General features: G+C 46.1%; 1 protein-coding gene across 2 annotated transcripts in view; it reads left to right on the top strand.

Annotated features, from left to right (window-relative positions):
- LOC146182520 (uncharacterized) overlaps positions 1 to 12,921 on the top strand; it is a 42,401-nt gene that overhangs the window by 12,863 nt on the left and 16,617 nt on the right. For both annotated transcript variants that reach the window (XM_084577653.1, XM_084577652.1), the window contains 2 exons: positions 1,592 to 1,710; positions 9,659 to 9,739. In XM_084577653.1, coding sequence (XP_084433779.1) covers positions 1,592 to 1,710; positions 9,659 to 9,739 — 200 coding nt within the window. The remainder of the gene's footprint in view (positions 1 to 1,591; positions 1,711 to 9,658; positions 9,740 to 12,921) is intronic.

Below are 12,921 nucleotides of genomic sequence, written 5' to 3'. Positions count from 1 at the left end.
TTCGATTGTGCTAAAGTATATATATTTATGCTTAGCATCCGGAATACACATTTGTTGTCAGTTCAGCGCTGTGTTTGTCCATTTCTTCCTCTGGCCTTGTGCTGTTGCGCTGCTTCACTAGATATGTCAGACCAACTCGCCCACCAGTTCTTATTGTACAACCATGAAATGTCTTCAGACATCTCAGGCCCTATCAATGAGGCGATCACACACGAAACGTGTAGATCACCTACAAGCTCATCTCCCGACGCTGTACCAACCTCAGAGACCCAGAAACACGCATCCACGTACAGCACGCATCCCGACTATGTAAATACTGCGGTGTTCACATTTCGTCATTGTTTGCCAGCGACCGGGCACGCATGATATGGCGCGCACCGGCAGAACAAAGGAGAGGCGTGACAGACGCGGATGAGTGGCTCGTCCCGCTATTGTGTTTGGTTTCATGCAAGCGGTCTCGAAGTCAAAGTTCAGTGCACGCTCTTATGTGTGACGAAAGCAAAGAATGTGTCAGCAATTATTTCAAGGCTGTTACTATATCTGTGTGTTGGTTAATTTTATGCCGATTATCTGTCCGCGGTACGCACACATTCGCGGCACACGTCGGATTCAAATTTGGCAGGGCGCACATATACCCATACGGCTCACTTACAGAACGAAGGAACTGTTCTAAGACAGAGCCACTACAACGACCCATACAGAGCCGACGCAACCGTGGCATTGTAAAACCAAACAGATAGAACTGCCACGAGACGAACAGCTGTACTCCCAAGAGAAATAAAATACAGACAAGCCAAACAACCTACTGCTTGAAACACCGCGACGTTGAGGCTACAACACTGATCCGAAACTCGAGCTGTGACCTTTAAGACTGCTGCTTTTTTCGTGTTCCGTTCTCCTAACTCCGTTTTTCTTTGTTGTTGTTTTTTCCTCGTTTAGCGCTGACGGAAATAGTAGGAAACGCCTGAGCAGCCTAGATTTCAAACTTTTGCTAGCGTTTGATGCTTCGTGCGTAGCTTTTTGTACGGCGTCCAACTGCACTAGCGGCTGCATTGAGCGCAGGAAAGAAACGAAAGCACGGACTGACCCCTACGTAACGGGGCCGCGCCGGCCCCAGGCAGTGCTACGGCGAACGAGAGCGTGTCCGCCTCCGGCGGGGCTTCGACGTCGAGCGCCTGCGCCGCCAGACAGCAGCCTGTTCCGAACGGAAGCAGGACGCCGACGACGAGCCGTACGCCCGAGTGGATGCAGCGAGAGGAACAGAGAAGTTCCCCTCTCTCCCGCCTCTTTCTTCTCGTATTCTACACACCCCCCAGTCTAAACAAGCTGATTCCGATAAACTGTTGTTGTCACCCCCGAGGCTGCGCAACAGCGCAACAGCGCAGCATGCCGCGCCGACACTTCACCCGCGCGACAGTTCTTCGCCACACATTACAGCTGTTTGGGTGGGGGGAGGAGTCGACTCGGAAGATTCTAGAAAGTGTGTTTACGCCGTAACCGGCGGCCGGTCGCCCCGTGCTGGCCGAAAGAGAACGTGTCTGGTTCAAAGTGACCCCTGTGCTAACAACGCTTGACGGCGGCGATGCCGCAGGTTCCGATGTCTTCGTGGACCGCGAAGCGTGTCAGGAGGATCCTGATCCCCGCAGGATTGGGCTCTCGCTTCGGTACCAAGGGTACGACGGCCTCGAGACCGGCAATCGCCGATGCCCAGTGAGTACCCGCACTTTTGCGTACCGGCAGTGCGCGACCTATACGCGCGATTGACAGGCATAATTCGAGTGTAGTTTCGGTGCATTTTTCACGGCATGCGATTAAAAACTTTCTATGTGCTGTTCGGTTAGGCATGAATACCGTGAAAACGACCAAGAAACGCAGAAACGGCCGGAGAGGATACCGCGACAAAGTATAGAAATGCAAATACAAGTGGCGTTGTTCCATTTCTGCGTTAGTTTGTTTTTGTCATCCTAGCTTTTTTTTTTCTTTTATTTCGCTCTGTCCTAATTTTCTGCGATTTTCGCTTCAGAGTGCAATAAAGATGTGGCATATCGGAGGAGGAAAAGGGACTCTCTGCTCCCGAAAATAATCGAGGCTCGAAGCTTGCATACCTTTCCCTGCCTGACAAAATTAGGCAAAACGGAAAACGGAAAGGCGACGTCTGTCACCGAAGAGCCAAATGAGCCGTGGAAAGGGCATAATAATACATTGTATGTCAGGTGGTCCTATGTTCCTGGGCAGTTCCCGCGTGCAGAGTTCCCTTAGCTTTCACTTCGCTCTGCTGTACTCCTTCGGGCCAAACCATGCTTTCATGTGGCCCTTTCCTGTCCCGCCAAGTGACCGTGGTACGCGAAAGAATTCAAAAGTTGCTCTTTATTTTTATTATTTCCGGCCCGCATTTTTCAAGCGGAAGCAAAAAAAAAAAAAAACTAATACATAGTCATAGGTAACGACGCTTCCGCATGTGCCTACATTACTGCGGCAAGGGCGTAACTACTGACGGAACAAGGAAGTCCAATAGCTTCCGTATTACTGTAGACGCGGTCGAGTTGTTTGTAATCGTTATCTGCCACGCAGAACACTGTTTCGCTCTTTGCCAGTGCTTTTTAAGGGAAGCAGTGAAGTACATCGCCCAATAATTGTTCTCACAAGCATGTTCACTGCCTGGCTGCTTCTGCATACGCTAAAGCTTGCCAGGCCGCAAGATATTTTCCGCCGAGAAAACTGGATCCAGATGTTTCCCGCAAATTGAAACAAACCGCAGCCCCGTTTCTACTGAGCATGCTTTTGATGTCTTTTTCCTTATTGTTTTTTTTTTCTTTTTTTTTTTTCATACGAAAGCTGCCTCAAGATATTATAAAATGCCACATGGTAGTGCATAAGCTGAAGGAATCCGATACGCATCCCCTGATAACGCTACGTGCGAGTCGACTTTTTATGTTTCCACGGTTTTTTTTCCAATTGCTCAGTGACACGCTATTATAGCTTCTCGTTTCCTTGGCGCACCCGAGAAGGTATTTATGATGCTACACGAGACAAACTAATGACAGGGCGGTTGTTACATATGGGATGTTTCAGCAAACAATTTCAAAAATTCCTTAAGATGAGGAATTTTTAAATAGTAAAAAAGATCCTTTCTGCAACATCTTTTCAGCTGCTGCGGACGTAAATTACTGTAAAAACGTTAATAATTAATAGTAAATTAACCACAACTCACCAACTTTCTAACTTAGTGCCGAAGACTGAACGTACAAAAGCTAGTTTTGCAAGTCCAGCTGTGCAAAGAAATGTGGCTCTGATTTCAACCCAAACCGAGCCAATTTGGCGCCCAGGAGGCTCGCTGAAAACATCAAGTCCGCCGGTGACGTGTTGCAACGAATATGACGCCTCCTTTACTGTCTTGCACTTTCTCTTCCTCTGTCGCTCTCAAAGGTAAGGACTGTGCATTTGGCGATGACTGCGCTGTTCCACAAGTGGCAAAGAAAAAGGATGTACTACATGATGCACCACAGCAGAGCATGATGTTCGAATTTGGCGTCATATACTCATTGCCGCACATCAGCGGATGTCTGATTTCCGCCGAACTTCCTGCGAGTCTGATGCGCTATAACTTCGCCTTTTATGTGGATGAAAGCGCCGGATTTCTTACGTAAGACTTTAGTCAATTATTTCTCTTCATTTCAAGAACTGATATGACATTGTCTTGTCCACGGCTTCGAACTGCCCATGGCACTAATAATAATAATAATAATAATAATAATAATAATAATAATAATAATAATAATAATAATAATAATAATAATAATAATAATAGTAATAATTGCTTCACAGGAAAGGAAAGGCGCAGTATCTGTCACACTTGTTCCGTGGACAAAAACTGGTTTATTTATAGGAAGGGAAAGGCGCGGTAACTGTCTCATTTGTTTTTATGTGGACACCTCAACCGCACCGTAGGGGAAGAGAGGAAGGTGGGAGTGAAAGTGTAAAGAGAGAAAGAGGAGCCATAGTGGAGGGCTACGGAGTAATTTTGACCACCTGAGGATCTTTAACTGTTCCGTGGACACCTGACCGCGCCGTAAAGGAAGGGAGGAAGAGGGAGGGAAAGTAGATGCGGAGAAAGAGAAGCCGTACTGGGGGGCTGCGGAGTAATTTCGACCACCTGGGGATCTTTAACGTGCACACTAGTCATACAAATGTGGAAATGACTGGAAAGATAACCAGCAAGGTTTGTTAATTATCTGCGTGATTTTAAAACAGAAGTAGAAAAATTTGGGGCTGAAACGTGGAGGCTAACCAAGAGAGTTCTACTTAAGTTGAGGACAACCCAGAGGGCTATGGAACGAAAAATGGTAGGGGTAACATTAAGAGATAGAAAGCGTGCAGAGTGGGTCAGAGAAATAACTCAAGTTAACGACATTCTAGTGGAAATTAAGAAGAAGAAATGGACATGGGCAGGACATGTAGTGCGAAGAGAGGATAACCGATGGTCGCTGAGGGTAACAAACTGGATTCCAAGGGAAGGAAAGCGTAGCAGGGGGCGGCAGAAAGTTAGGTGGGCGGATGAGATTAAGAAGTTCGCAGGGGTCAAGTGGATGCAGCTAGCACAGAACCGGGTTAAGTGGAGAGATATGGGAGAGGCCTTCGCCCTGCAGTGGGTATAAACAGGCTGATGATGATGATGATGATGAGAAAAATTTGAGAGGTGTTAACACGTTCTTGGAGCATTACAGTGCAAATCTATAATTATGTTGTATACAGTGTATTTTGCCGAAGAGAATTGTACTTGCATGTGTTTCCCTCCCTGTAATGACCCTCATACGGAGGTTAACAGTATGAATAAATAAAAAATAAAATAAAAAAAGATTTCGGGGTAAATTACGTCCGTCGTGGCTGACAGTTCGTTCGCTTTCTACATTTGGGACTGTCTACTCATTGAGTTGTTCAGTGTTCGCTGAAACCCTCGGTACACTGAGAAGTGTGACAGTAACGACATGGGGTCGGATTATTTGGCTTATCACTTCTCTCTCCTCAGGTACATACACAAACGAAGGCGACAGATAACACTTTTGCTCTCTTTTCTGCGTGGCATGCAGCAAACTAAACAGAAGGTTATAACTGGGGAGGCAAAAAAAAAAAAAAAAAAAAGTAGACTAGCGCAGTTAACACCGCTTTTTCATTTAGAGAATTTTCGACATAGAGACTGTTACAGAGTTTGGCAAAGCGTTAAACGTTTTTTATTTTATTTATTTATTTATTTATTTTTTTGATAAAGGAACACGCAGCATCTGTATCACTTCTCGGTGGACACCACCACTTACAATTGACAGCATAAAAATGAACGCAGAGTCGAGCCTGATTTGAAGATTGTCGCATGATCATCGACCCAGAAATTGAACAGCGTCATGGCCCACAATCCTCTGCCGTGGCGCGGGTAGTATCTGACCAGCTACCATAACTCTCTTTGCTGTTCCTTAAGCAGCCGCCACGCCCTTCTGGGGAAATGGATATTTTTTTTTTAGTTTTGACTTCAGCGAACAGGCAGTGATCGTATTGCGCGCGACATATTCATCTGTATATCGTCTGGAACTGGAAGTTACGAAGCTGCACCTGACGTGTGTGACGTCACTGCTGCTGAGTCAGGAACTATGGGTCACCTTAAACAGTATTCGGAAGAATGTTGAGTAGATAAGCCCGTCCAGCGCCGACTTTGATCTACCGGATCATTCCCACCAATTTTGTTATAGTCGACCAAATGGTAACCGAGTACCATTTTATCGCGGCAAGTGGACAGCTTAGAATAGAAAGAAATAGTGATGAGTTCGTCGCGGGAATGATGGTTGTAACATTGAACAGCGAACGAGGCAGAGCGACTCCCAACGTCCCAAAGCGACTCAGGCTATGAGAGACGCCGTAGGGGAGGACTCTGGAAATTTCGACCACCTGGGGTTCTTTAACGTGCACTGACATCGCACAGCACACGGGCGACTTGCTTTTCGCCTATGATCGAAAAGCGGCCGCCGCGGCCGGGATTCGATCCCGCATCCTTGGGAACAGTATAGTCGAGCGCAGTAACCACTGCGCCACCCCGGCGGGGGCTACAGTGATGTGAAAAAACTGGATATTGTGAGCCTTCTGTGGATCTTCTTTCGTTTGTACATACCATGATCTTTGTCTTCCTCTTGTACATACCATCATCATCGTCCCGCGGCGCCGGCTCCGGCGCGTGCCTGGGTTCGTGATCGGATTAAAACGCTAGACAAGGCTTCGCTGTCCTTGCCGTCACGACCTCGCCGTCTCGACCTAGCCTTCTTCCACAATATCAACAATCTCCCCTCTTGAAAATCTTTTCGTCCTTACCGAAAAAGTGATTGACACCGGTTTGAAGGGAATGGCAGTGTAGCTTCTGACTGACGCCTCTCACATAGGCATGCACCAAAAGAAATTGCTGTCCATGTGTTGCTCGCGAAATAGGCCGTTTGTGGCTACACTATCACTATCATTTCTGATTTCTTTTTCTTTTTCCAAATTAAGAAAGCACTGTTTTTGCTGTGGTATTTTCGTGTAGGAACGAGGTGCCCTATAGATACAAACTACTATTTGTCGCGAGTGTCAGACTGGCAACAACGGAGCCGTTTAAAACGCGCCGCGAGCGCACTGCATGTCTAAGATAAGATTGCACGGTGAGGCTCAGTGCTGACTTCCTTGCCACTATTGTCTGAGAACCGTTCTCCCGGTTCTTTTCCTTTAAAGAGAGGGAATGCATGAAATATTAACCGAGAAGCAAAATAATGGTGCTATTTGAGAAGCCCGGGAAGGCAACGGTAACGAAAGGTTGCCTTAACAGCCGACTTGCGCCTTGCTATGACAGTGACCTTCACGTTTAGGTAGAAAATGTCTTCAGAAGAGGCAAGAAAATTCATTTACCTGCTGTATCTAAAATTCCCCGCTATCACGAGGAGGTTCACTTTTCCAATTAGCAGGTCCATATCGTAAATTATCTTTTAAAAATTGAAGAGTCTCTCCAACTGATTGGTTTGGTTTATGGGGTTTAACGTCCCAAAGGACCCGCCGATGTGAAACAGTGGTTGGCGCTCGACTACTGTGCCCAAGTATGCGGAATCGAATCCCGGCCTCGGCAGCCGTTCTTTTATGGAGGCGAAAAGCAAGGCGCTCGTGTGCTGTGCGATGTCAGTGCGCGTTAAAGAACCACAGGTGGTCGAAATCTCCGGAGTCCTCCACTACGGCGTTTCTCATAGCCTGCGTTGCTTCGAGACGTTACTCCACAAATCAGACCAACCTAACGTCCCAAAGCGCCACATGCTACGAGAGATGCCGCAGTGCTGCGGAGATTTGGATCACTTGGGGTTCTTTAACGTGCATTGCCATCGCACAGCACAGCACATGAGCATATGCTTTTCGCTTCCATCGAAGAGCGGTTGGGATTCGATTTCGCATTCTCGGGCGCCCTAACCAGTGCACCGCCACGGAGGGGCAAGACGGGGCAATCTCCAACTGATTATCGTTGTCCAAGCAAACTCTGTCCTTGACCCAACTCGGTTCGCTGTCTCCATCATTGCTCATGGGATGAAAGGTCAGTCGCTGTTGCACTGACCTTCGCCCCTAAAATTATGCTCAAATAGCGGCAAATCGTGAATACACCACACAGCTCGTCATGTGCTTGAAGAGCACCACTTCAATGCCACTCGATTTCACGAACGGACACGAGGCCTTTTCTTGCTTTTTTTTCTTTCTTTTTGTCAGGAGAGCCTTTTTCCCATAATGAAGTGGTAGTCTGGCGACGACAGACACAATGGGTCAACCGAAAAAAGGGATGCGACCTCGGATGTCGCGGCGCCGTTTCCCCCTTCTGCGATTCAAACATAGTTGTAGCGGAAGTGAAGTCCTTTTGCAAAACAAATAACAAAGGGGCTCTTATAACTAGTGTTTGTAGAGCAATTTTCTGCAACGCGAATTATTCGAGCTCGAACAAGCAGAACAACTTTTTTTTTTTTTTTTTTGGGGGGGGGGGGGGGGGATTCATTAGTGCCTTAGGATCATACATGAATCAAAATTACTTTTGAAAAGAAAAAATGTACATTACTAATTTACTAATTCCTTTGCTGAAAATTATACAAATGTATTTAAAGTACATTAGTTACGCTTATTAATTAAATTACTTTAATTGCTTTCTAGATGTCATCAGTGCAAAAACAAAGGAAGCTAGTAAACAAACCAACTTGTCTCCGGACGCGACGCAAACATTCTTTCGTCTTCCCGCCAATTTCTGTCCCAGATAACTTTTCCCTCCTCTTTTCTGCAGCACGTGACATTAAAATTAAGACAACGGCAATAAAACAACAAAAGCAGAAGCATGGTCGACCATTCGTTCGTGAGCGGGGCGCCCAGCGTCTTGCTGGCCCGGAGCTGTCTCCGCTGTTTGAAGGCATCGAAGAAGCTGTGGTCCCCTGGTTTTGCATGGTTTATCTTCATTTTCCGTCGTTATGCCTAATTTGAACTTACTTTACCTGGATGACAGACCACGTTATGTATGCTTCCCAAGTTGAAAGGAGCAGCGACGCGGGCACATAGCCATCATTTAACTAAGCTAAATACAAACGTGTGTCGGACTTCTCAGGTGGCAAAAACCACCGGTCCAATATTGGCATTATGCTGGTAATACTCTATCCCTATGTTTTGCCGGTCAGTGTCAACGTATTGGCCCAATGGACTGTGCATCCTATGCCGAGGCTTCAATTGTCGGGGTAGGTTCGATTCCCATCTCAAAAGAGTAGCCCAAGTTGCTCCGGTCAACTCATCTGCGACACAAGTTCTCGTGACGTCACACCCCGCCAACCAATCAGTGCTCCGCTTTGTCATCAGGCATGCTCGTGATTTTTCGCTCACAGCGATGACGCACTTTCCGTCCTACGGTCTGATTATATTTAAGCTCGAGAATTTTGATGTTTTTTTTGGGCTGATTTGGTATAGTAAAACATCAAGAACTAACTGTGTTTAGTTTTTAGTACTATTGCCCACAGTTAGCAACTGCTGTTTTAAGGCGAAAGCCTTACTTGTTTCATGCGTGACGTGTATGGAAAGTAGAACCAGTAAATGCAACAAAAATATGACGTGATATCTGTCAAATGATGTAACCGTTCTTTGTACAGCGTCTATAGCGACGTCATACAAGTTGGAGGGTAGTTCGCGATAGTAATTTGAACCAAGGACATATGTACTATTATTTGTAGGTGTCCATCAACAAGCCTTTCCCCGAAAACCGAAAAGCTAAAGACTGGAACACTTATTTTTCGCAAGGGAACGCAATTAACAATTTGTCAAGCTCTTTGCGAGCCTCTCAGTGCTAAACCGCCACGGAAAACCAAACACCGGTTTCGCACTTCTTGCAATTGCTTTAAGCGGAGCTAAACCAACAAGCGCAGTGTTTTACAGGGTCACAGGGTCTGCGGCTTCAACGTCACTTGGCATTTGATGCCAACAATCTCGACGGTGTTTTCGGTATGAGCGCGTAAGCTAGCCTTATCGCGTGTCTCTTGGCAGCGATTAACGGCGCAGTAGGCGTTGATTGCCGACCGTGCCATCAAACGCCCTTCACTATGTTCACGCGGTGGCCACCGACCTCAGGATGCCTCCTCTTGTGTTGCAGGACGCAGACGCTACCCGATGACACCATCGAGGACACGCAGTGCCGCCGGTGCCGACGAGTCTACCGACGACAGAGACCGCGGTAAGACGATGACTCAAATCTCGAAATCTAAAAGTTTGATTTTTTTTTTTAATCTACAGCGCTCGCGTTTACCGAATGGACGTAAATGCGCGATCAAACGTCGTTTCGGTCTCTTTGTGTTCCTCTGAACCGACACAATGTTTTCAGATGCTCGGATTCTTTAGGCTCATGAGAGTGAACAGGATTTGTGCGTCCGCGGGGTGTCATACCGTCTTTGTTGAGAAATGAATTGATTGATGATTAAAACATTGGTTGCATGAGGTAGAGGGTGAAACAAGCTGTCTGTTTGTAAAATTTCGTTGATGTGGAGTAATTAATTAATCAGAGCCAAAAAGGCCAATTACGCGTCAAAATAGCGAAGGACGCCGATATAGTGTACAGACGTCAAAACAGCCCCGGACGTCAAAATTGTGCAAAAAACGTGGAGAAAAGAGAAAAATGAGCAAAAAGAAAGAATGCAAATATGTTAAAAAGCGTAGGAAGGTCATTCGCCTTACCGCACTTGAGAGAGATCAAAATGCCTCCAATGATTTTTTCTTTGCGTTATTCAGATGGTTCGGATAATTCGTCTAGTGGTCTACTCAATCCGCCGTTTCAGCTTGTAAATATGCCACATAGTCGACACTACAATCCCGTGATCTGTAATGAGCCATGTTTCAGTCGCTGTACCTTTTTTCGATTCAGAAATCATTCTATATGCACCACGCCTAGTACTGCGATAATCCCAGTCACACATTATGTAAAAGGCGACGCGACATAGACTTAAAACCCCTCTCAAAGTGGTAGAGACATCAAAATTTTCTTATTGTATTTCTGCTTTACGGTTAGGCGTAAGCCATTGGTAAACATGAATCACCGCATGAAATTGATTTACGTTCAGTCAAGTCCGGCAGTGCATGGTTCACCAAGTAATTCATTATAAAGCTGCAATAGTTCGCTGCCTTATAGTTTTGATTCACGCAATCATTTACGCTAAGCTGCTCCAAAGCTGGAACGGCAGAAGCTCAAAATAGAGCTATTAGAGACTTTTAGTTTAGCGCTACCGCGCGAGCGTCAGTACGCATGCGCAGATCACCCTGATGGTGACAGATGGCGCCACGTTCCCGTCAAATTTCGGCGGACGCCGCACGCGAGGACCAATCAGCGCGTGCTGTGCAGACGGTGCGCGGTAGCGGTAGACGGCCGCGGTAAGCGGTAGCGCTCAACTAAAAGTATCTATTACCGTTCTTATGGGCGTCACGCGTGATCTCATAATAGCTCGCGATGTCGGAACCCCCTCGTTCGGCAACCTGAAAACAACTGGTAAACTGTGTGGCAGAAGAAATTCAATTAAAAGTAATCTACTGAGTGCAGGCTAATTTCACGAGGGGACATGTGTTTACTAATGTATTCCGCATAATTCTAGAGCAGAAATAGAGTAAGAAAATTTCAATGTTTCTGCTCCTTAACCTAGCAGTGTGAACTGCCTGCGTGGCATATAGGAGTATCGTGTCTGACTCAGGTGTCAGACACCCGAAGGGTTCGATTGCCATCTTTCTCCCATAGAGTTTCTTACACTCTTAACTAGAGGGAAAGCTGAGGGCGCTGCACTTCAGCCACCATGGGCGCGCTAAGGCTCATGGGCCGGTGTGCTACTTGGTGCGGGACAGTCGGTTTTTCTCGGGTGCGCGGAGTGGCGTTACTATAATTTTCCTTTTTCATCATCATCTTGCGGTGCGTACATAGACTGCAAAAGCCATTGTAGCGAAGGCGCAAAAGCAGACGTTGCCAATAAAAGGTTTCTGTTTCCCGAAATGCCACTAAAAACTTCCTTAAGTGATTGCGCAACCATGAATATTTTCAAAACGTTTTTTCTTTTTAAAGTGTGCCTATTATAAGTGCGAAATATTGGTATTTGTGCTGCTCAAAACAGCCAATAGGAGAAAGAGCCATCGCTTATATTGGATAAATTTCACACTAACATGCTGTTTCTCTCTCTTTTTGCAATTTGTAGTCACAGAATTTAATATTAGAGCATTGTTTATGGTAGAACAACGTTTATCTTCGCATTAGTTTTGGCCAAAAGTTGTAGTTCTGCACTCGGTAGCTCTCCGGACCCTGATGCTTTGAGCGCCCATGGTGGCTGAACCGTTCGTCAGGAAACTCCATGTAAACTCCAGATGGCAGCACAGCTTTCCCTCCAGGTAAGAGTAAGAAACTTTATGCTTTCTCCCATATTGAAATATCTCGCAGAGCAGGCAGCTTTTACCATGTCACACAAACCATCAGCAAACCAGTGTCCGGCCACGTCACGTGTCACCTACTAAACCATGCCATAACTATGCCCGCGTTTTCGTGTCTCGGCGTCTTGTAGAAGCCGACCGCTAACTATTAAAAATAGGTTTTTGGTATGAACACTTCTGCGGCAAAGTTGTACCAGTGTTTGCGAGCATTAGAAAACAGGAAAACAGGAAAGAAAGTTTGGTAATTATTTTATTTTAGTAATTATGTTTATTTGATAATTAAATATTTGGTAATTAACGTTCAAGACGAAATTCTTAATGGTTCATAAGTCGCTAAATCTGACGCCAGAAAATGTCCACAAGCGTGACCCCGGAAGTGTTCTCAGTCACGTGACCATAGTTGTAACGGAGGGTACTTTCTTTTCCTGCATGCTTCACGAAAAGTGGTATCGGGACGTCGACTGTCAATTAGTTTGTCGCCGTGCGGATGTGATGTTCATGTCTTGGAAGAGTCGCGATGAGAATAACGAAGAGGAAACAGCTACAACTATATGCAGTCATAAAATTCACCTCGTCAAGCTGTTCCACCTGATATATACAAAAAGCTGCATGAACACATTTTCATATCAAAGAGCCCCCAAATACGACATAACAGGCGGTAAGTCTGTTTACAGCCCCAGACTATTCCGTTTGCCACAGAATCTCGGCAAACCGGCGCTAGCTGTTCTTTCTGCATTTCTTTCGATTTCACGTCCAACGTCACGGCACTGCTCTTTAAATCCCCCCCCAAGACTGGATTCTCAAGCTGCTCTTGCAACATCTCCACTCTTCATTAATCGATTACAACTCGCTATACTTGGCTCCATAAATTATGCATGCAAGTGATCCGATGCTTGTTGTAGTGCCCTGTGCCTGCTGACCACCCGAAGCTGGTTCGAGCGAAAGCAGCCGAAAATCAAT

Source organism: Amblyomma maculatum, chromosome 8 (assembly GCF_055883805.1).
Source record: "Amblyomma maculatum isolate TAMU_Amacu chromosome 8, ASM5588380v1, whole genome shotgun sequence".
NCBI classification, from domain to species: Eukaryota; Metazoa; Arthropoda; class Arachnida; order Ixodida; family Ixodidae; genus Amblyomma; species Amblyomma maculatum.
The sequence above is the reverse complement of the archived record's forward strand: the minus strand, read 5'-3'. Positions and strand labels throughout refer to the sequence as shown.